Below are 23,919 nucleotides of genomic sequence, written 5' to 3'. Positions count from 1 at the left end.
GAAAATGGGTGGATGTGTTCCTTAAATCCTTTCCTTCAAGTACTTGAACTCATTTTTGCACATTCTTAGACACTAGCATGAACACATAAAAGCAAAAATTCAATGTAAATGTATTACAGTACATAAATGTACAGTATGTATCACTTTTTCTGTTGCTTGTCTTAACAAGTCCGCCCTGTTTCATGGGATTTCATGTGATATGACATAATGCTATATAGAATTTCAACTTTTTATGAGTTCATCCAATGTAGTTGTAGGCTGTTTTTTGGAATTATTATTTAAGGTTCCAGGATTTTAAAAGCAGCATGAACATTTGGGACAAATCCCAATGCTGCCCATTTTAAAATGCATCTGTGCAAATGTGAGACTTGGCTAATCAAGATAACAGATTTCAATGAATATTTTTGTTTGTGTTTTGTGCCCTTTGATCCAGCTTTATTCTTGAGATCAGGCCCCCTTCTGCAAGTTTTCAAAGCACCAAATGTATAGCCATGTGATTGGATTAAGCACGCAGACCAAAAGTTTAAAGCAGTGACACGGAGGCGGGGATTCCTCGTATACACTCAGTCTTCATAGCTACCCACAATTACATGAGTTTTTGGTATCAACCTACCTTCGTTATATAAACTGCACAAAACAATTCACTTGCAATAGGAAGGCTTATAATGTGAAAGGTTCACAATTACTTGCTTGTTCTTATAATACCATTGCTTCCATGAGAAGTCATGCAAGCTTATCTCTTTTTGCACTGTGAATCATTAATACCACTGTCAACTCTGCACTAACTGCTTCACACAGTGACTTGGGCTTTTGCAGAACTGCACAAGCAGTTACTCAGATCTGGTAATCCAAGACAATGAAGCTTCACACTGGCAGCTTAATCCTAAAGCCTTGACAAGAAGCTAGGGTGAAGGATAAAGATTTGCAATAAATACCAGCATTGTGGCCTTTTCTCACTCCTAATCTTTTAAAATGTATTTATACCAGCAAGAGCTCACACAAGAATGCCTAAAACAATCATTACTGTTTTCTGTAGTTATCAGCCGTGCCACGTGATAGGTTAAAACCTAGGAGATCCTTGTCTCTAGATCTTTGTCAATTTTCTAAAACTTTGACCATCTTAAAAACAGGAGAGTGCTTAACACTACTCCATTCATTATGAAAGACAACAGAGCTTAGGCAACACAGCAAGCATATAATGTGCTAATGATTTTTCAAAATGAGATTTTAAATTGTAGCATAAATGCTACAAGCTATAGCTTCTTCTGAACCTTGACTTTGAAAGCACAAAAATACAGTTACATTGGAAGCAAGTTGAAAGTAACTGCAGCACTACAGTACATAGATTTTCTAAGCAAAGAGTCAGGGCACAGTTCAGTGAAGGTTTCCGATGAGTTTAATTTGTGACAAAAAAGGCCATTTACAGAGAAGGTGTATTCCCACAGCATCCTGGTTTCCCAACAGCATTACCGAGAATTCTGTACATCCGTGGTCATCCTATGATATTACTATGAATGGGTGTTTATGAGTGACCATTACCAGTGTATTGGAACCATACAGTAGATAATACTGTACTTCCACTTATTGGCACACTGATGTTATCCGTGTATTTTATAATTTCTGAAATTCCATATACAACTTTAATTTCTGAAAGATCTCTTACAACAGGTGTGTGCTTAGAATACACTCGTGCCCCTAGCCAGACTCGGATTTCTGCGTACTGAGGATAAAATTTAAAGTAGTCACAACATTAAAAATATACTGTGCATCAATAAAAACCTTCTTATGCCTGATCGCTTTAAGAACTAAATGTTTTGGAGTCTATTTGATTAATTGATCGTTCATGACTATGACACACTCAGCTGACTTGCATAAGCACCATATCATCTCATTAGTGAGACAGCTGATTGGACACAGGTAATGAGGCAATTTCACCTCTTTAATGTCAAGCCTTAAAAATTAACAATGTGTTTGTGATATTGTAACTGTACTGTATGTTGAAGCGATACAGTGGACTTATCAACAGTGGAGCTAAGTCCTTTTTGATGAATAAAGTATAATTTCTGGATACTCCACTCAAAGTACTTTACAGGTAATGGGGGCTCTCCTCTATCATCATCAATATATACCCCCCACCCAGATGATGGAAGCCAAGGTGCACACAGTAAGCTCACAACACATCAGCTATCGGTGGGGAGGAGAGCAGAGTGATGAAATCAGTTCAGAGATGGCTTACTATTTTTGAGTAACGTCCTAGGATTTTAAATGACCACAGAAAGTCAGGACCTCAGTTTTACATCTCATCCAAAGGACAGAGCCTTTTGTTTAGAATAGTGTCACTATACTGGGGCATTAGTACTCACACATACCACAGCATTCCCTACTGTACCCACCAACACCTCTTCCAGCAGCAGCCTTAGTTTTTCCCAGGAGGTCTCCCATCCAGGCACTGGCCAGGCTCACACCTGCTGAGCTTCAGTGGGCTGCCAGTTGAGAGCTGCAGGGTGATACAAGTGTACTAAATGTTGTTTACAAAACTACAATTCATGGGGAAGTCAAAGTGTCATGTTCTGGGCAAGAGCATTAAGCCACAACAGGACCCACTTGTAGTAGTTTACTGCATGACATTACATCGATCAAGTCCTGGGAATTCTTATTCTGGTTGCGTATCAACAGCTGGTGTGGAAGATGAGATTGTTACATTTATGCAGTGGATAACCTACTCACCAGAGTTGAGCCCCACTGAACAGTTGTGGGATGATTCCTGATATTGTTACTGAAGAAAGCATGTGGCATTTAGGGCCTTTAGGTGAGCAAGTGAACAAGGACGTGCATCTCCTGGCTCTACCAGAGGAATGGAGCAGCATTCTACAAGACAATCTGCAACCTGGTACAAATCACGCGTCAAGGACGAACCAGTTGTATTGATTTCAGCTGTGACCACACACTATTAGCCTGTGACTTTCACAGTGGGCTCCCTGTGGATCCTAAATGTTCATCAGCTTAATGACTTTACCATAAAATTGTCATTTTCTGATAACTTAGAAGTGATGTTTCTTCAGATACTTAGTATATAATACTGCATGTTTATAACTAGCAGATGGTGTATGCTGATTTCTCACAGTTCACAAACTTAATTTCTTGTAAAACAGCTCCACCACATGGATTGCCATTGACAGATAAGTAAAATACTAACAGATGACATTGAACAGATACAAGAAAAGCAGCCGTCAGGTTTGTGTTCTAAGGATGTGTTCTGAGTTTATTTTTCTCATTTAAGACCTTGAAAAAAATCTAATATTTCACACAAGGCCAAAGAGCAGATCTGGGGAGCATGGCTATATAGCGTTGAAAACACTGCTTCACCCCTCTAGGTTGGAAGGGTGGCATCTGTGAAGAGTTCCAATATAATGTATCGATACATTTTTGAAGACAATTTAACCCTTCTGGAAATGTAAACGAAGCATTTCATTTTTATTGCCTACACTTTACCTCCATACTTGATAATATAACGTTCAGGGACTTGTGACTTCATTGCCCTCATTCTCTACGAAGTTATGCCACTGATTTTCAGTACATCAGACTAAAGAGGGAAAGGATCCATTAAAGAAGCATTTCTGCTACAAGCAATAATGATTGCCTACAATGTCTTTAATATTGCTTGCCTAACCTGTCTTTTTCCATGCAATACATTTTGTCAGCAGAACTGTTATTTCTGAGAAGAGCAGATTAGACGTCTTCTCCAACTACTTGACTTTTCCTTACTTTCACATAGCTGAGCATTTACCAGCGAGGCACAACCCTCGAAATGTAATGCAGTTCAATCAAATTTTACACAACAGCCCTTACAGAAATCTTGGACGTTTAATATCTCCACCACATGGTTTGAGGCAAAAGAATACATGAGAACCCCACGATTTGTCTTCTCCTTAGCAATTTTTGTTACATATTTTTCATGGCTTTATTAAAACCATTGATTTTTCCTGCGGTCAGGGAAGCTATAGTTAAGTATGTGAAAAATAACCCTCGTCCAAAGAAGCTGAAGAAAAGAATCCAAATAATGTGCGTGAATGATATGCAGACATCACTTGAAGTGCCATCTTTAATAACCGCATACAAGAAATAATCCTGTATTACGGGGACAATCTTTGGGTGTAATTTTAGGCTTTGCAGACCAGGCTATGAAAGGCAGTTTCGAAACCAAACAGTTTTTTCACAATTTTATTTTTTTAGCAGCACTTCAGCCTTGTGCCTCTTTCTGTGAGGTGATGACTATAATTTCTTAATCAATGGGAAAGGCAGTTTTGTTTCATACTTAACTGGGGTACAAAGGGTCACCACAGTGTACAATGAGTAAAGGGAAGCATCGGAGAAAACAGGCACTGTCGAATACAGAAAGGCATCAGTGTAAATTGCAAACAAAGGGCTGATGACAACTCTCACAGATACCCTTAGAGGGATCAATGAACCTGACATCTTATTTTAGCAAGTGCTGGTATTTTTTTATTGGCGTAGTTTACTCGTCACAGTGCAAATAAAATCCCTTAGATTACATTTCTGAAACTCATGTAGTGCTCATTAAAGCTTGTTTAAATGAGACGAGAGGCACCACTTAGCATACTTTCAGCACCAGAAATACATGTTCTGCTTTTAAACCTGATTTTTTTTTCCCATGGCTCATCCTGTTTGATGAGCACACTTTTATATATACTCTAGAATTTATTGCGTTTTTTTGAGGCAGTCATTTTTCCATTAAAGCTAAAAAGGTGTCTGATGGAAATTGGCAGTCTGATTTGTGAAGCAGTGCTTTTTGTCTACTCTCAAGGAGTACTCTGACAAGATACATCACAAGTGTGGATCAAGGAAAGAATGGCAATGAGAATTTTGAGGTTACTTAAGGCCATCTTGTGAGAGAACCGAGTCTGGAGATTGGGGGTAGTTTCTTTTCAGGTGGTTAAATATAAACATATTTGAGAGGCTAAAGAGCCCTCAATCATAAGGTTGTATCTTAAAGCAAGTTATCAGAAGTTATATTCTCAGCACTTAAAAATAATCTCCAAACAGTTAAAAGATTTAGCAATCTTAAATAATAATATTGGTATTACTGCCTGCTGATATAAAATATTTTCAGATCTACAATTTACAAGTGAGATAAATTTCTAAAATATACAGATACTTTTTTTATCATACATGCTTTAAAATGCCGAATTTAGAAATGAACACTAATATCCATAAGTTACAACTGATGTCTTCTGTTTACTTGAAAATGTATTACAAAAAAATAACTCTAGTTTATATCAATACAGTAAGCTTTCAGCCTGGCATCCTTCCTGTTTTACTTTCTTGAAGTGTGTACAGATTCATTTGAACAAGATAGACTCCTTTAGATGCCTACAAATAGGAAACTGTTGGGCTACTATACTTTGATGTCACACCTTTGGTAAAATAAGGCATCTGTGCTCCTAAAAAAATGTACAACATACTGGAAAAGATTATATGTAATTTTTCTGCAATTACAGAAAAAAACTGAAACAGTAAAGACTTGTACAACACAGTAACATCCACAATAGATGCAAAATTCATGAATCATGGAAATTATCACAATTAAATCCAACAAACTGTGACCAGTTTCATGGCAAATAATGTAGACAAGGAAACTAAAAAAATAAATTAATTAAACAGGGTGTGCAAGGGTCCAAAGACAGAGACTGATGATAGCTCAGTCACCTGGTCTGGAAAAGCAGAACTTGAACACAAATATCAGTCTGAATCTAAGATACCCGGCAGTGTGTTAGAGACCCAAGAACCAGGCTATGTTAGACTTTTAATATACAGGATTTCAAATTCATAGAAGGAATCTGACATCGTTTGAAGAAAACTGCGAGAAAGAAAAGAGAACGCAGGGGTAGCCAAAGAGAGAGCTCTAAAGTGGCTTTGTCTTCTATTGCCCTTGCACTTCCATCATTCACATTCCTCCAGTCTCTACCAATCCTATACTTGTTTCACACTATTCAACTCCTATGTGCTTTATGCCGTTTTTCTTTTTTTCCCCCCCATCTCATCTTATTTATATTTACACCTCCTAGCTATAGATTCTCTAAATTACACAATACTTAAAAATCTTTTAAAATTTCAGCTATGTCTGCACAGGAGAATAGTATTATTTATAAAATACAACTCACAAACTCAGTACATTATGTAGCTAACAGCGCCCATACCTGTCCCTCCCTTCTTAACTCCTTTTCTTCTTGCCAGTTATCTTACATTCCATCTCTGTACACAACCAATACAAGATATTACTATATACAATTATTTTAAGGGCAACATTCTTTTTATATATTTCGCTAATCGGAACCAGTGAGACATTCGCTCTGGAAGCCTTCAGTCTGTTTGGGATGCAGTCGACAGCACCTGGCCCGTGCTGGGCACACTTCGCCCCACGGTCATCAGCAGCTGCTGTTCTTGAATTCTCCGTTCTCCGTGATGGACAGCTTGGTGGGGTTTGTCGGGGAGATGCCATTGCGGATGTTCTGCACGCTGTAGCGCTCCTTCACCTGCGTCAGTGCGCTCATGAGCCGGGAGTTGGCAGCATCTAAGGAGCTAATCCTCTTCTCCTAAAAAAAGCAGCAAAAGGCAGGCCTGTCACAACCCCCGCGCTTTGTGAAAATCTGTCGGGTTTCAGTGCTTGAAACAGGATCCATGATGAGCTCAATGTTTGTCATTATCACAGCTGAAAGTCAGCCTACATTTCCATTCCAATGACATGGAAGGTGGTTTGCTGTAGGGCACCTATGAGTATAATAATTTCAAGCACTTCCAACATGACTTAGAAGTGATCTCTAAAGTTTGACACTTTGTACTACATGAATTTATTTTAAAAATGGCAATGAAACAAAATACAGAATGTTCTTTTTCCTTTTATATTTAAGCATTACAAAACGTTTTACAATGGCTGCTCTCAACAGCCACAAAGAACCGCATTTATCATGTTAATTCTCTAACAATGAAGAGCAAGTTTCTGCTGACTTGCAAGAAGCACATGAGGTGCAACCACCACATTTTCTACATACACCTGTTACAAAGATCTTTCACTGTCTGCCAAGAGCCCATTCACTTTGATCCTGCTTGGATGACTCGGGAAGCTGGGTGCTACAATATATAAAAAGCAATTTTTCAATTAGCTCAGGCTCCGAGAGGATCTGTTGTCTCAATGGTGGAGGACTGCATTGCAGCCCTTTGAGAGGCACTTGCAGAATGAGGATAAAGTCATGATCATTTCACAATCCCTTCAGGATCACTTCTAGTCACTGTCTACAGATGATGCACAGAATTATTTTGGTGTTCATCACGCAATCAATAATGAAGTAATGCTCGGATTATGTTTTTCTCATAAAAATAAGAGTGGCCTTGCAGCCATTAACAGAAATAAACAGCATGGCCATACCTGTTGCCTGCAAGGAGCTGCAGGGTAGGGAGAGGATGGAAAGGACTGGACAGACAAATGCACTGAGGGGGTCTGAAGCAGCCAAAAGCTTTAGCTAACAGGTGCAGTCTGATATGGCGCACCTCTTCCACACCCATTCCAGCTCAGGACAGTGATTACACAGAGCAACAGAGAGAGGGATAATTCTGCATCCACCACTCTGACTCTCTATACAGTCAGAGTATAAGAAAGTATAAAAGAGTATAAAAAAACCTCTTCGAACCCTAAACCTAAAAGGTAACTAAAAGGGAAAAATCTATAAAGTATTATGCTTTTTTTGGGCTACCACAGGTGTTCCAACAGGACCAAACAGCACAGCTAAAGCTACAACACAAATGCTCCGGCTTTGTATGAACAATCCAAAACAAAAATGTGCACTTTATACAAAAGTTTAAAGTGAGATACCTGCTGTCAGCTCAAATGATTATGCAAACTCTAGCATAGATAACACCTTATATAAAGCTTCAGTAGGACTTTATCAAGCAGCTTAATATGAAGATCTTAAAAATAATATGATTACTTCAGCAAGCTCCACGGACAGTTAAAAAAGCATGCTGATATTTAAACTGGCGTTAACCAAATTACACTGGATGCATAAGCCTGTAGTACAACAATAGGGATCCCAATGATTTAGCTACCCCAGTGTCAGAAACAGTCCACTAGAGCTGCTGGAATGGGTGGAGAACACCAGCACGCTTGCCAATGTCTAGCAACTGTTGATCTAGAGAACCGATCTACTTGCCTGCTTGCGTTACATCAGCCCGATTAATGACCTGGAATTCAACACAGTAAGCAAGTCACATGTAGCACTGAAAATGGAGCTTTTATTAAAAGAATCAGCAGGGGACCATGTTGTAGAGCATGCTCATCATCAGGCCATGCTGCCAGGGGAGAGGTGACCTAGAGAATTATCCCTTCAAAGTCAACTGCCAGAACTGCACTGAAGTGCAATGCCTCGTGTGACTAATCTTTCAAGAGCTGCAATCAAACATTTCAGAGAACCACTCAGTCCTGATTTCATTAGTAATACTGTATATAATCAGAAAGAAATATTGGAACAAATATTCGAAATATTGGAAAAAAAAACCTACAGTAGAATCTGAACTACCAGTTCGCTACACATCCTATGACACTAAGGTACCAAAACAGTTAAGCAATACAGAAAACAGTATAATCCAAAAAAACATGCAAGTGGAAAGACCAGGGCACATCTTTCTGTAAAGTCTAAATTCTCCTTGAGACTTACTTTCTTCACGCCTACATGTGTCACATTTGCATCTAAACAATCAGGTAAATGACAAAGGGGCATCACTTTGAGACAACTCTGGCTGGATCCTGACAGGAGTGTCTGTGGCTCAAGGGTGAGGATTGTTTCTCTGTGCTTCGAGAGGCATCATTAGCAATAAACATCAAGACCGAAAACGCTGCTGATGTTCAGCATCCATTTCCAACATTCAAGGCTCTGAGTACAAATAAAAGTGCAACATGTGTTGTTTTTCTAATTTGACTGAGAAGCATGTAATTACTTTATCTCAATTTTTATAATTTTTTTATAGTTTGCTTTTCCTAAAAAGGGGTTGAATCACTGAATCATTACCCATAAAATGAAAGAAATAAATCTTCTTATAATATCAACAGAAGTAGAAAAACTGCATGAATAGCATTTCATCATTTAAGACTAGCTTTGTCATGCTGCGGAGAAAAAAATACTTTAAAGATTTACAATGCCTCTTAAGCTTGTTGTTTGGATATCTAACCAAATATAGGCAATATGAAATTTAAACAAATGAAAACGGCGGGCATGGCCTGCATTTTATTTGCAAGTCTAACTTTTAATAAGGTAAATATGTCTGGAAAAATTATCTGAATTCTGAAATTCTGCATAATTTAAGTCCCTTTTGGAAATGTAGCTACCTGAGCCATTAAAATGTCACAGCACAGCGCAAAATATTTTCATAAAGAAGGCTTCATAACAGTTTTTGGGTGATAATAGCCCCACCACCAGCACCACTCCATGCATTTTATCTTCTCTTACCTGGGCATCTATTATTTTCTGTTTGGCATCTATGACTGCCTGCATCTCTGCGTGATCTCTTTTCAGCTCCTCTTCCACGGCCATCAATCTGCAAAATGCAATTTGGTCTTTACTCAAAACCCGCTGCTTTAATTTCATACGTCACGCACAGTCCAAAAACAGTCAAACAGTGAACTTCAGCTACTACCCTACGGACCCCTCTCTCACTCCGTTTCAGTATTAGAACAGGAGGATAAGATCGGCTCTTTTGCACCACCCAGTGGACAAAAAGGATTTGCTAAGAGACAGTTTGAACAGTAAAAAGGCAAGTTTGCATGGCTCCACTTGTATGTTTCAAACAGCAAAGAGCCCATTGAAATGCATATGGCAGGTCCTACAATCGATCTAAGGCAATTAAAAACCCATTAGCCTTATGTATAATTGGAACACTATACACTGCGTGGGCCCGGACGGCACCTGCAGATGATGCTCTTCATCTGGGAGTCCTTCTCCTCCTGCTGCCTCCGCAGCCTCTCCTCGCTGTCCTCCAGCCGCGTCTTGTACTCCAGCAGGAGCTTCTGCATCTGCTGCTCCTGGGCCAGCAGCCGGCGCTCGTACTCCTCCAGGCGCCGGCTGGACACGCGCAGGCGCTCCTTCAGCTTGGAGATCTCCAGCTCGTACTGCCGCAGGGGGGGGAGAGAGAGAGAACGCCGCACTCAGCATAGAAGTGCCATGAATGGGAATGGACAGGTTTCCTCGGCCTAGGATTCTCTGTGGGGTGGCAAAGCGGGTAGCACCTGTGGCCCACAGCTCCGGGGCCCTGTTTTCCATTCCATCTTGGGAGTGCCTGTGCGTGTGGAGTTTGCATGTTCATGTGGGTTTACATAATGTGCTCCCACCTTCCCAAGATGCAAAGCTTAGCTGTGATTGATTCTTCTTAAATTGCCCCTCACCAGTGGGGTTGGTACCCAGTGAAACCAGTACAATCTACAGTACTATTAAGAACAATGGAACCACAACAGATGGAATGGACTCCTCTCATTTGGGACTTTCTGATGTACTTAGGTTTGAAGTTTAGCGCCTCCTTAATTTCAAGTAAGTCCAATTAGCTGTTAAGCTAAACTGAACAACACGGGCTCCTCTATGACATTGGGAGAACTCTTTGGCTCTGATGATTTTTTTAACACTAACGTCTCCACTATTCAACACTTTCATTTTCTTCTCAATGAAACGCAAAAAAAGCCCATTGCAGGAAGATGTACTTTCTCAGGTTGAACGCCGGGCTTCCTCTTGTATTCTAATTAAGTGCTATAACACTGCTGCACTCATCAGCACTTAATCCTCACTCCAGCTTTTGTTATTTTAATCACAACTGCCAGTTTTCTATATGATGAAATAATAAGCTATCAACAGTGAAAGGGAAATCCGGTAGCAAGCACTCCTGTTTACAATCAATGTACTTCAAACACTTCAAAGATACTTGGCTTCATTACTGGACTGCTATTTAGAGACACCTAATGTACGAAATTAAATGTGAGCAAACGAATTCAAAGAGCTCTTACCTTTTCTGCATGCTTGCTGTCTTCCCTGCTCTGTTCCAGCTCATCTTCGTCTTCGTACTGGCCGTTGTTCAGGACCCAGGCTGCCGTCCTCTCCACAGGAGACATGGTGATGGACTCGACAGGGGACTGCACCTGAAGCAAGGACATTGCACTCCGTTCTAGTCAGCGCTAACCAACCTTGGATTCTTGCTGCAGTAGGGCTCTGCTACTGACAGTCTGCGCGGCTATAAGTCAAAGCCTACTAGACAATCACGTGAGGCATGTGGCGTCTTTCGTGAGTTTACAGTGAGCCACAAAACTGACATCAATTCGTAGGAGGTTCTATACCTTCTGCTCAGCTGATATTGAAAGTATCAAGCACAGCAGTTAGAATATCACAGTGGGTGGTTTCTCCATCCTTTGATGTGAAGCATATTAGTTTATTCCTTTTTGGGGGGAAGTTTACAGAACCCACAGAAAGACACTGACTCATTATGGGCACCAGGGTGAAAGGGAAAGATATTGTCACGAATACATAAACATTTCCCTGATGGTTTAACTGAGGCTCACGCTGTACAGTGTTCCCAGCTATTGGCAGGTGGACTGTGAAAGCCCACACAAGACGTAGTTTAACCACTGAATTCTATCAGATTCACAGCAGTTTATTTTGAATGGTTTGCGCAACAGATCTTAACTGCACTATTAATATCTCCATACTAATCACCACAACGCACCTATGTTTTTGCCCAGAAAAGTATATTAAAAAAATTATACTGAACATCAAGAGAAAGAATTGATAACTTCCAACGAATACACAAAGTGATCAGGAAAATATTTTTTTTTCTACTAGATGAATAGACATTTTAACAGACAAAGGTAAATTCTATGAATTAAATTCAAGATTAACATTTGTCATCAACTGGCTTGATCAACAAGGCTTCTACTATAAAGGTCACAGGCTGGTACTTTGTGGTCACGGTGGGAAGCAATACCGACTGTACATATACCACGTTTTGGACCAGGTTTCACACGCCGTGTTGTGGGATTCTGTCCCATTTCTCCAACAGAACTTGGATAGCATCTTTGTTCACTGGATTCTGAGCCATGATTCCAAACACCATCCCAGCTGATCCCACAGATGTTCAATTCAGCAGCAGCAGGAGCAGCAGCAGCACAGGGCAGCAATCAAGGGTACTGAACTTATAACTGGAAGGTTGTAGGTTCAAGTCCCAGTGGAGCTGCTGTTGTCGCATTGAGAAGGTACATTGCCCAGGTAGATATCCAATAAACTACCCAGCTGTGTAAAGGTAGGTTGCTTTGGATAAAAGCCAAATAAATTAGCAAGCAGTGGGACATCTGGTAAAAAGGGAATCCATGTCATTAACTGTCACTTTCTCACCACTTTTAGCTACATGGCCTGAATGACCCCCTGTTGTTTGTGCCCTTATCTCTTATAATCCATATATTTCATTTTACTAAAAATCTACATGCATAAAGTTTTCTTGGCACTAAGAATAAATATGGAAAGAAATTACAGCAAATCCAACCTATTTACAGTGCTAACAAAGCCCACATCTCACCCCCTACACTTGTACCTAGTGGGTCTTAAATACTCATGGAAATTCCAGCACGTACTGTCATGGTAAAAGTAGACTGAGGTGAGTAACAGTGGGTAACTAATATTAAATGACAAACAGCATCAAGCAGTGTGGGCTCAGCACAATCTTCGACTAGGAAATGACACAATAGCTCAAAGACTCACTATTTCTAGTGTGGATCCCCACAACCAAGCATTCTTCTGTAAGGTTTTAATGTCTATACTGTAGTATGGTATGTTTTTAATATGTAAATATACGCTAGTGTTAATATAAACTTTAAATTAAAGCTGCTGCTTCATGACTATCTTTAAATAACTCTTATCCTTGTAATGAATTGTAGTTCCTCAGAATTTGATGGAAATTATTAGATGCAAAATGTTCATCATTTACCTGCTTATGTCTGAGCATTGTGACATATTGATGTTTTATGCTACTCCAACTGCTGACGGCAACAATACTTTAAATAGCAATTTGTGCAAAATGTGCCAACTAAGTTGAGGAATGACAAATAATAACAGAAAACTCTTTATCACACAAACAACAAATTTATATTTTACACCCAATCAATGCATGTATGTGTTTAGAAAAATAAAGATGGGGGAGTTTTGTCACTGATTAAACATTACTGATAACCATTTTGATCATCTGACAATGTGAAATACTTAACTGACTAGTGAATAAGCATTAAATCACCTTATTGGGCAAAGAGGATTAAGTGATTTAACCTATTAAATGTCAAGCATGGTAAAATAAAAAAAATCAAGAAAGCACTAAAAGTAAGCAACACGTCCTGCTGATCGGGAGAACAGTGCCTTTGTGCCATTATTCGAACTTAGTCCAAACTTAAGAGACACAGTTCCCCTATGATATGGCTCAAGGCTTCCCAGATCATAGCCTGACATCTCACCATGATCGAAGGGGATGGTCTTACCAGGAATATCTAGCTGCTACAGAAGTTCTCCTGTAGTGAAGGATGCCAACCTGGCTACACCGTGAGCTCATCTGTTACCCTTTCTGCAAGCTCATCCTGACATGACAACATTCCAGAAGGACATTGCATGCTGTCATACCGCTCTTACACCAGCTGTTTTATGAGGCAATAATGTAACAGCAGTGTCATTGATTTACCTACTCGCCAGACTTGAGAGCTACAGAGGATTGTTTGGATGCCAGATCTTATCTAAGTCTCAGAGACCAGCGTTTGGACACGTGCTGCAAAAAGTCATTTTCTTGATCAGAACTTGTGAATGTCTTTGCATGTAAAAGTGCTCAGCTTCCAAGTATTTTTCAATTATTTCTATTATAAGAATTGAACTGAACGCTTGCACAAGCATCAGAAACGAACCGGCGGACCGGCCCCTCTAGAGTGAAGGGAGGTTTCTGTACCTGCTGGGGCGGCTGCTGTTTATGGACCATCCTGGCTCGGGGTACCGGGCTCTCCCTGGAGGACGTGGACTGCCGCGAACGGCTGCCGTTGTGGGGGGAGGGCTCCTGCTTGTAGGGGCCCCCCGCTGCGCTGCTCGTGCTGCGCAGGGAGGCGCTGTGAGGAAGCGAGCGGGGCGTCCGGGCCCCCCCGCTCCCGCTGCGGCTCTGCTGCTCGACCCGCACGATCTGGGCCGTGCCGGTGCTGTTCTGCCTAGGCAGCGCCGGGGGCTGGGCGGCGGCGAGCCGGTCGGGCGGGGCGTGCCGGCGGGGGGCGCAGTCCTCGCTCTGCGTGCTCCGCCGGCTGAAGTCCTCCATGCTGCTGTTGGAGGGGCCGCTCAGCTTCCCCGTGGCCGCGAAGTCCTCCGAGTTGCTCCGGCTGCGGGAGCTCTCGGTGCTGAGGTTCTCCGAGCTGGAGTCCGGGCCGCAGGCCGGGTGCGGGGGGTTGCTGAGGTGGTAGACGGGGTTCTGGAAAGAAAGGGGCTGCAGGCTGCCCTGCTGGCTGAGCGCGGGGTGCAGGGGCCGGCGGATCTGAGGAGCGCTCTGGGGCAGGACCTGGGCCTCGCGCAGGGACGTCTTAGACGCGAGCTGAGGGTAGAACTGGTGCTGGCTGTGGGGGTGTGGGTGGATAGAGATCTGGCTGCCCGTCAGCCTGGCCGGCACGTCGTGGATGGGCAATCTCTCGCTGTGGACTATGTGAGGGTCCTGCAGATCCATGAGCGATATGCTGCGGCCGTTGGGCAGAGGGTTCTCTCGCTCCTCCTTGTCCGAGAAGCTCATGCTCTGAGTGGAGGACTGCTGCCCCAGGAGAGGGTGCTTGCTCCGCACGTGTCCGTCCGCGTGCTCCTGAGTAGGACCCCGCATATTGTGCAAATCACTACAACAAGAGACGAAATGTCAAAATAAATCCTGCTGGAGGGGAGTTTTGTAAATGTGCACAGGCATGCAGGCTTATAAATGTGTGGACAAAATCTGAGTCTCCCTGTTTATTAAAAGTTTATAAGTCCTGGACAACAGATCATGATATTCACCACATCAAGGACTTTAAAACCATTAAAAAGCATTCTAAAATTGCCAAAAATAGTTGTTTTGGGTTTATTTTCACCCTGGTTGGATTCCCATTAGAATGGAGGATTTGGAACAGAAGTAAATAATGAATGTCAACTGAAATGAACCTACAAACACAAAAATGCATTTGTGCATGCCGGAATGACTATAAATGTGAGGATAACATCTGAGAAAATCAAATGAAGGTCTTGGGTTGTGGGGACTGATCAGGTTGCACTCATTGGGCAAATAACTTTTATAAGAAAATGTAAAACCCAAAAGGGGCCTATTTAGCCCATCTATCCCAGCTGGAACTTAGCAGCTAATCAGACCTTTCTTGAAAAAAGCCTGGACATCTGCTTCAAAAACATGACTGGTTAGCTTGTTCCATACTCCCAAAACTCTTTCAGTAAAAAGTACTATCCGTTCTCATTTTTAAACATACTTCCAGATATAGCTTCCACTTACAGTATGTCTTCTGCCTCAAGTTTCACTGATTAATCTGACATGAACCGACATGACATTCATAAATGCCAAGGATGAACTGAATACCTGGATCAGGTCCCCACATAATCATCTGATGAAGACTAAATGGGTTCTGTTCCTTCAGACTGTCAGTGCAGCACATTCCTTTATGGCCTGGAAAATATCTGCTTGCTCTCTCTATACTGATTACAGAGCACCAATATCATTGTTATGATGTAGTTAATGGAATTGTACATAATAGTCTAAACTATTGCATTCTACAACTTTAATCACATTGGCTAGAAGATGCACATGAGGTGTAAACAATACTATTTTGAATAGTTTATTACTGTCTGTTTGTGACACTGTAAACATCAAAACTTGTTTATGAATTTAATATGCTGCTTCAATAGTGTTTGCTAGCCTTCCTATTTTGGTATTGTTTGCAAACTTGACTAGTTAACTAACTATAACTATATCAGAAACGTGATCATTGATATAAACCAGGAAACCGTCTTCATGGTACAGATTCATGAGGTACTCCACTAATTACCTCACCCCATTTTGAGGGATCAAAACTTATCTACAGTTTTCCATTAACCAATTCTCATTCCAAAAAAAAGCATTTCTTCCAAATGTCTACCGCTTCTAATGATAACTACTTATCGTATTAACTGGAACAGTTGCATCAATAGCTTATGAATGACATTTTGTCCAAGTACAAATGGTAATCACACTCTAAAGACTGCATGCTTCTGGTACCCCAAACTCTTTATATTAATATTATATCTTCTATATTAAAACTATTAAATGTTTTTCATTCACTACCTAAGGCATCGTATTCCCTTCTTCCTTAGTGAACACCTGAAAAACTCGCTTAGTATCTAAGACATTTCCTCATGCTGTCTCAGATGCATTTTACTTCATCTTTTATTATTTTCTACAATAGTACTCAAATAAGTTATTCTTTTTATCTCCATTGCAATAGTTGTTTTACTTTTGGAATTTCTAATATTCATTGTTATGCACCTTGTGGCATCTTCTTCAAAGATTTAGTTCCAAAATCATTTAGGGTCTACCTTCACCCCTTGAAGAACTTAATTCCAGTGGAGTAGAGAACAGGAAATCTATGAGTCAATGGAAAGTCCTCACTACCACAGAAGTGAAAAGATCAAAGGTACGTTCCAACTAGTTCAAAATGTTTCTTATTCAAGGTAATTATGTAATCATCTTGTATATCATAAATGTATCCTGTTTACAAAACTAGTTTTACTTCAATTCAATGAAGGGTGAGTGGCCAAGTGTATTAATGTTTTTAAACACCCAACATAAAATTTAAGCTGTTAACTCAAATGCTTCCATCTCTTCATGGTAAGAACCACAGAGAGTTTAGAGCTGGACTTTGTACTATCCAGAAGGAAACTGAAATTTCATTTATAGTGGCAAAAGTGGTCTACTTTTCAGTTACAACTACATTTTAAATTGTTTCACAAAGCTGCAACCAGTCAGTGAGACAGAAAAGCCTTTTTAAGAGGGTTGACAAGTAGTACCTGTCCGATGGATCCTCAAATATCCTTTGCAATCCTGAAGAGACACTGCCACTGATATTCTGGGAGGAGTTATGATCCTGAAACCGCCTAAGCTGTTGCTGGATGGGAGTTGGGTTTGACAGAGACTTGGTGATGTCACCCAGAATGCGTGGGAGTGGTCCAAGCTTCGCCACAGTCGCCTGCAGGAAGGAATTTTCACCCTGTGTTGCACGTTACCATGGCAGCAACATCCCCCCAGTTTTCAAATGGGATGGTAGAGGGCGGAGTATTGTTGGTGGTTGGTTCGTGCGAGCGGTACCATAATGCATTGGTTCAGGGCAGCGTAACCATGGAGACACAGTGTGGAAAAAAGGAGGGGGACAAAGTGGCAGAACAGGGTGAAGGAAGGGGTATGAACAGGAAAAACAAAAGGAAAAGAAATTAGGAATCAAAAAAACATGCTTCTAAATAACTATAGCCATTCCAAACCAAAACACACCATGCAAAAAGCCAGCTACAACAGAAGATGGTAAGCATGAATTCTAAAAAAGGAATAAAACTTCTAATGACAAGAATAATAACAAAACGACTAAAGAACTTTGGGTAAATGGTTATTATGTGCCAAGAACAGACATGCTTCTCAAGTACAGGAGCAATGCGGGATGGGGATTAGGAAAGTTGGGTAAGGGGTTGTGAAGCACCAAATACAATGTGGTCAAAATGTTTAGATTCAGAATACACCAATATAGTATCTGCCAATTAGAAAACATCGCACATTAACCTGCAAATTAAAAAAAACACCTCAAAGAATAAATCAGCGATTCTAATGATTTTTAGAAAAATACTAGAACTCACGAATTTCCCCAAGCGGGACATTATAGCTTGAACATATTTGATAGATTTGTAACTAGTACTGAGCAATGATGTTTTCATAATTAATGTCGGCCTAAGAAAGAAATCAAGCTTTTACTATTTATAACAAAATAAGCATCTCTCTCTCAAAATCAAATTTATGCACTTCAGTTCACTGTGTATTTTATCTAGCCTTATTGATGTGGAGAAAAAAAGTCAATTTTAAGTGTGCAGTCTAATATACTGTAACTAATTTTAAATTAACAAAATTCATACACAAATCCCTAAACTGCAAAACATGAAACTAATCTAATTAGAACATTACAGTACACTGTGGAACTTAAATTATGCAGATCGAGCAGAAGAGGGTGCTATTTGATCAATTATTTCAGGTCGGATTTATCACAGTGTTCACAAACTGAACACGGTTGATATGAATACATGTACAAGTTGATAGAATTTACAGTATAACAATATCTCAATTTTCCCCACAGCATATTGAAATGTTTTCTGTATCCAGGTGAATTTTAGTAAAGGAAGACAAATTCACACCCACACAAACAAACACAGAAAGCAATGTGTAAGGGTTGAACCAGGAGATTTCCTTCGCTTTTTAAAGCCACCCAAAAATATGATGTTAGTGCTACAATTCGCTCCAGCCTGTACCTTATCCAGCTGAGAGACCACCTCCCACAGGAGCGAGTGCAATACAGAGAGCTCCCGGCCCAGGTCTATATAACCCTCGAACCCTGGCGTGTTGGATATTGTCTCTGGGTTCGAGATCTCCACCAGGAATCTCTTCATCCCAGCCCATTCATGCTCCAAGAAGTCATTCATGAAGGCCATGTATTCTTCTTTGTTACCAAACCTAAAAAATAAAACATAGTTGATGGCTGTTTCCATATTTCCAACACTCATAGTACTCACAAACACAAATTGTATAGATGGTGTCCACGGGACTTTAAAAGAGGATGTTACAGGATTATACCAATAGATCTCCAACTTCATCCAGTGAAGGTACAGCTATAATGAAACTTCAGTGCCGATCAGTTTAGCATTTAAAATGGTATAAAAAACATAAGCGATCGGACATTAAAGTGTCCGTTCGAGTGTCGGCAGGGACGTACTTGGCGAAGTTGGCGAGGTTCTGGATGACTTTGGCGATGAGCGTGAGCGTGCGGGAGGTGCGGTCGTCAGGGTACTCCTGCATGAGGTTGAAGAGGCTGGGGGACATGATGGCGGGACACAGGAAGCGCAGGAAGAGGGAGGCGCTGATGAGCCGCTCGCTGATCTCCTGCTTCCCCCGGTTCAGGCACTGCTGCTTCCAGGCGGCAAACACTTCCTTCAGCTCCCGCGGGAAAACGCTGTCCAATACAGAAAGCCGTCAGTCAGTCCCACCAGGGAAGATGTTGACCTTGTCTCTAGAATTCGCATGTTCATTGGTACAGTTTTTTTGTTCTTATTTTAGTGAGTCTCAAGAGAATTTGATTAAGTGCAGCATGTTTTGAATTCTGTGGTTCCTTGTACAGGGACGATATGGTCATGTACAAAGTTTAGCCAAAGCAAGAGGCAGTGGATATTTCTTTCATCTTCACAAAATGCCAAATCATAATTGTGCATTGCAGAAAGGAATGTACTGCTGTACACCTTCTATAGACTAGTGGTCTGAAAACCTATGCACTTTGTCTAAATGAGATACAAGACAATGACGAATCTGAAGCTCCTGTCATCTTACCAGTAAGAGTTGATGATCTTGCAGAAAGCCAGCTCGCAGCACATTTTAAGGTTACTCTGGTGCTCTGCAAGTTCACTGTTGGAACACTTACTGGGGTCCACCTCACAGTTTTCATCCGACTCATACAGAGCTTTGATAAACTCCCCTGGAAGACCACAAAACACCTACAATGAACCACACACTAAACAGAACACTTTCTGTCCTAATGGCTTCTAAGTTCTTTCTATGTTTCTGCCTTTCATGACTGTTCTAAGGCTGCTCTTACCCAATGCATCATGGAGGTATTTCTGCCCAACCAGCTTCAGGTACTCCTCAATGGCTTTGGTTGCCAGGGTATTTTCCCTGAAGATCAGAACATCATGATCACCACAGCGATCAACCTCAGACATCACCAGGTCTGTAAGGAAGTCCTGCCACAGAAAACAATGAAGCAGAGTCTCTTTATCACATACAACCATTCTTGAAGTCTGAAATCTTGCAAAGGCGATAAATTCAGCTTGTGATTAAGAAAGTACTCCTGCAACAAAGTCATAAGCCTATGAAAAAAGAGATTTGCAATTAATTGTAGAACAAGATTGTTAGATCTGTCCCTGAACATTAGCCAGGAAAATCTGACTGATATAAAATATGTGCAGCCCTTCAAAGTAGTCGTTTTATCTACCTTAGCCCTTCCTGTGCTTTGCAGGATGTGAACCAGAGCACAGGCCATCTCCTCTTTGTTTTTGACACTTATGACTGGCTCCAAGACAGAGCACAGCATGGTGTAGTTGTTTGTGATGAACTCTGCAAACTCCTTGTACTGCTCCATAGGGAGGATTGAGACGGTCTGGAAACGTGACTTAATCCGGATGGAGGGTCCGCCTGCCTTCCCCTTGCTGGTGGTGGGCATGCTGACTGGGTACCACTTCTCCATGAACTGCCGGCCGGTCACACTGCTCATGGGGATGTTGACTAGCCCCACATAGTTGTTCTTATCCTTCTTTTTCTTCTTGTCCACCTCCTTGTAAATGTGCACTGTGATGCTGCGCACCAGGGGCAGGCTGTAGAATTCAAAGTGTTCACCCCAGAAGAGGTTGTCTGCTTTGGTTTTGCTGGTGGTGCGGGCATACAGAACATCATCCAGACACAGCTCACAGAAATACTTCTTCTTGGGGGGCAGGTCCTTGGCTTCTATAATCCACAACCGCAGTACATTCTCTGCTCTCCGGCAATTGTCCTAAAGAAACACGATGAACAAAAACACTTAATGTAACTCAATATCACAGTTGAAAAGCTGAATAAGACCTAGTTATGTTCAGTAAAAGTCATATTGTATGACATAGAGAACAACAACAACTACTCCTAGCCAACAAAAAAATATTCAACCCTTTAACTGTATCCAGGTCATAAAATAGCATAATCTAAAAAAAATATTATCTTAAACTTCTTTATATCATTGTATCAGTCAGTTTTTTCTTCTGCTTTCTTCTGATAGATTTCTACACAGTGGAATCAATAGCAAAGAAGATGAAAAATAATAACCGTGGCTTTTTTCTCTTCTTGCATCCTGGGGAATGGTAAAAGGATTTTAATTGAAGACATCAGCAGACATTAAAGACAAATACTAATGGCAGATAAAGGATCAATACTGGCTTCCACACAATGTAATGTTAAGTGTGAAATTTGATTCTTATAGCATCATTTTAAAGCATACACCAAAAGTGCAAATTTTTATAGAATGTCTTTGGAAACTTAGTATCAAGTATTAACACTTCAAAGGTTTTTCTGAATTGAAAGGCTTAGGATTGTATTATTTCTGCAAAAGTAGACCCTTTTTCTATGTCATTAAGATTCCACAATGAGAAAGTTAAATGTTCTGACCTTGATTAGTGTACATTTCAGGACATCTCAGTTTTTTGCACCAAGGTTATTAGAATGCTTTTCTGGCTTCTAAAAACCTTGTTGTGCATTAAAATTTTCAGAATATAAATTGAGGAACACTCCATCATATGTGGCAGCCTGTCAGCACTAAGGAAAACCAAATTAGTAAGTTAATTTGCTTTTCAAGCTCAACAAAATGAGAGCTGTCCTTAGCCTGAAACGCCCTGGTGTACAGATAAGTAAATTTAAAATCCATCTAAATCTTAATAGAGGAAGTGGAAAAAGTCATACGCATTATCAGTTGTTTTACAATCCTATTCCAGCATACTGAAATACTTTTTGTTATGTTTAGCATAGATCAGCTAAAAGAATAAACATTAAAGGAAGCATCAGTCTGATTTACTTTACGTGAGAACATGAAATAATTTTTTTGCTTTTCAGCAGTGAAAATTTTAAAACAGGCAAATCTTGTTTTAAAACATGCCATTTATTTTGTGCCCAGTTACCTTGTTTGGCTGCACTGTTCTTTTCAGGTTTTCCATCCACTTGTCCCTCTCAGCAGCTGAAGAACAGCTAAAACACTTGCTCCCACCTGAATAGGTTACCTGCATATAAGACAGATGCAAAATGAGCAAGTGGATCTAAACGCCAGTAAAGTATCGAAAATTACAGTAATTTTTAGGCTTAGGTGGTGTCATGGTCTTAAGAGAACAGTAATACCCTTAAAACACTTTTGCAAGCAATTCATGTCTTTATTACCATTTAAGGTCACCCTGTTTTGCATAACTGGTTGCTTTTGCTAATGATTAACAGCAGAGTCTAAGAAAATGGTGCATTTAGAACTTAGGCCTCAAAAAATATGAAGTGATGGCAACGGAAAATCAGAAAGAGAGAAAAGGTTACTAAAATGATTGTTATACACATTATGCCAAGTCTGACATCACTTAAAAAACACACCGTAAGCTGCCTAGGTTAAGGCGTCAGCTAAATAAACCGATAACAGTCATCACCTCGAAGCAGAACTCTTGTCCCAGAATGCTGCTATGGAGAGGTTTGATCAAGACGTCTTCCTCCATTCCTAGCTCAAGGGCTTCGACGGCACTGCCTGGGCTCAGCAGAGACTCATGGGAACGGGACTCCTTCAGCTTGGGAAGGCCACGGGACCTAGAGCACAAACACACACTCTGTAAACTCCCTCTTCTTCATAACACTTCACACTTCATCTTCCATCTCCCTCATGGCAGTCGATCTACAGAACCAGAGCATCTTGCCATTAAGGGAATGGGCTGATAAAGCATATTAAAGGCTTCAGAAAGAACCTGGCCACAATCAGGATGTTTTTTCTGGGCTACAGCTATTAAACCTAGAAATAACATTTAGAAAATTAAATCTTTTAAAGTCCAGGATGTATGCAAATATGTATGCAAATTCATTACATCTGACCTACAGTAGTTTCTTGTTATATTGTTGTCATTAGGTCTACAAATTTGAGTAAAAACTCAAGAGAGATTTCAGGCCTAAAGTATCATAGAATAATATAAATTAGGTCAAATCAAAAGCAAATGACATTTAGGATGTAGAACTTTGTTCTCATTTTCTCAGACTGGCTGATAGCTTCGTTAATGCAAATTCATCAAGTAGTGTCATACAAAATGTCCTAAAAAGCTGCATAAGTACTCAAAACATAATCAAACAAGTCCTAAAAGATTTATAAATACTGTAAACTACTCAAAACTACCATGAAAATGTTCTCTGACATAACTGCAAGAAAGAAACACTTATAACATTCTTGTTCTGATAAATAGAAACTGGGAAGCAAGAAGATTTAGTAACAATGCCATTGGAGAGGAACATTTCAAATTATCAACAAATTATTGATGTACAACATAAGTAGGCGTAGGATTAAAGTAAAAATTAATGGCTAATTGTCTTTTCAGCAGAATGAGATACATACGTGAAACACTTAAATAGCCACTTCACAGAGCATCCCCAGAGCATAGCGATATTTCATCCCCTGTATAATAATGGTACTTTTCCTCTCTTTCGGTGCAATGCCTTGTTTCTTATGGTGTCAGTCTTCCACAGAGTATCACTACATCTTTCTTCTTTTACAATGACAGCAACAACAGTAAAAAATCTACACTACTGACTCAGTTTTCTTCTGAATCTCATCAGGAGCACCTCTGCTTCAGTTTACAGGTAACATAAATAAACAAGGGCCTAGCCTGGCCTACCAACCTCCCACCTGAGGCTGTTACCATAGCAGTGGACCTACAAGGAGATTAGATTCTCAAGGCAGATGGGACTAGAGCTACAGATGCATTTACAGATGCTTTTTGTAAACTTCTGCCATGTCTCTTAACTTTGTAAAAA

General features: G+C 40.5%; 1 protein-coding gene across 6 annotated transcripts in view; it reads right to left on the bottom strand.

Annotated features, from left to right (window-relative positions):
• Positions 1–1,378: 1,378 nt before the first annotated feature.
• Positions 1,379–23,919, bottom strand: part of rasal2 (RAS protein activator like 2) — a 106,040-nt gene continuing 83,499 nt past the window's right edge. For 4 of the 6 annotated variants that reach the window (XM_069194053.1, XM_015355850.2, XM_015355853.2 and 1 more), the window contains 13 exons: positions 22,557–22,710; positions 22,053–22,151; positions 20,348–20,902; positions 19,952–20,096; positions 19,687–19,831; positions 19,079–19,315; positions 18,618–18,819; positions 17,121–17,320; positions 14,023–14,935; positions 11,060–11,191; positions 9,975–10,177; positions 9,519–9,606; positions 1,379–6,614 (listed from right to left, as the gene is read on the bottom strand). In XM_069194053.1, coding sequence (XP_069050154.1) covers positions 6,447–6,614; positions 9,519–9,606; positions 9,975–10,177; positions 11,060–11,191; positions 14,023–14,935; positions 17,121–17,320; positions 18,618–18,819; positions 19,079–19,315; positions 19,687–19,831; positions 19,952–20,096; positions 20,348–20,902; positions 22,053–22,151; positions 22,557–22,710 — 3,241 coding nt within the window. In that variant the 3' untranslated portion in view covers positions 1,379–6,446. Of the gene's footprint in view, positions 6,615–8,225; positions 8,257–9,518; positions 9,607–9,974; positions 10,178–11,059; positions 11,192–14,022; positions 14,936–17,120; positions 17,321–18,617; positions 18,820–19,078; positions 19,316–19,686; positions 19,832–19,951; positions 20,097–20,347; positions 20,903–22,052; positions 22,152–22,556; positions 22,711–23,919 lie in introns of all 6 variants that reach the window. The other 2 variants (XM_015355852.2, XM_015355851.2) reach the window with 2 other exon arrangements.

The sequence above is a fragment of the Lepisosteus oculatus genome, chromosome 9 (genome assembly GCF_040954835.1).
Source record: "Lepisosteus oculatus isolate fLepOcu1 chromosome 9, fLepOcu1.hap2, whole genome shotgun sequence".
Taxonomy (NCBI): Eukaryota; Metazoa; Chordata; class Actinopteri; order Semionotiformes; family Lepisosteidae; genus Lepisosteus; species Lepisosteus oculatus.
The sequence above is the reverse complement of the archived record's forward strand: the minus strand, read 5'-3'. Positions and strand labels throughout refer to the sequence as shown.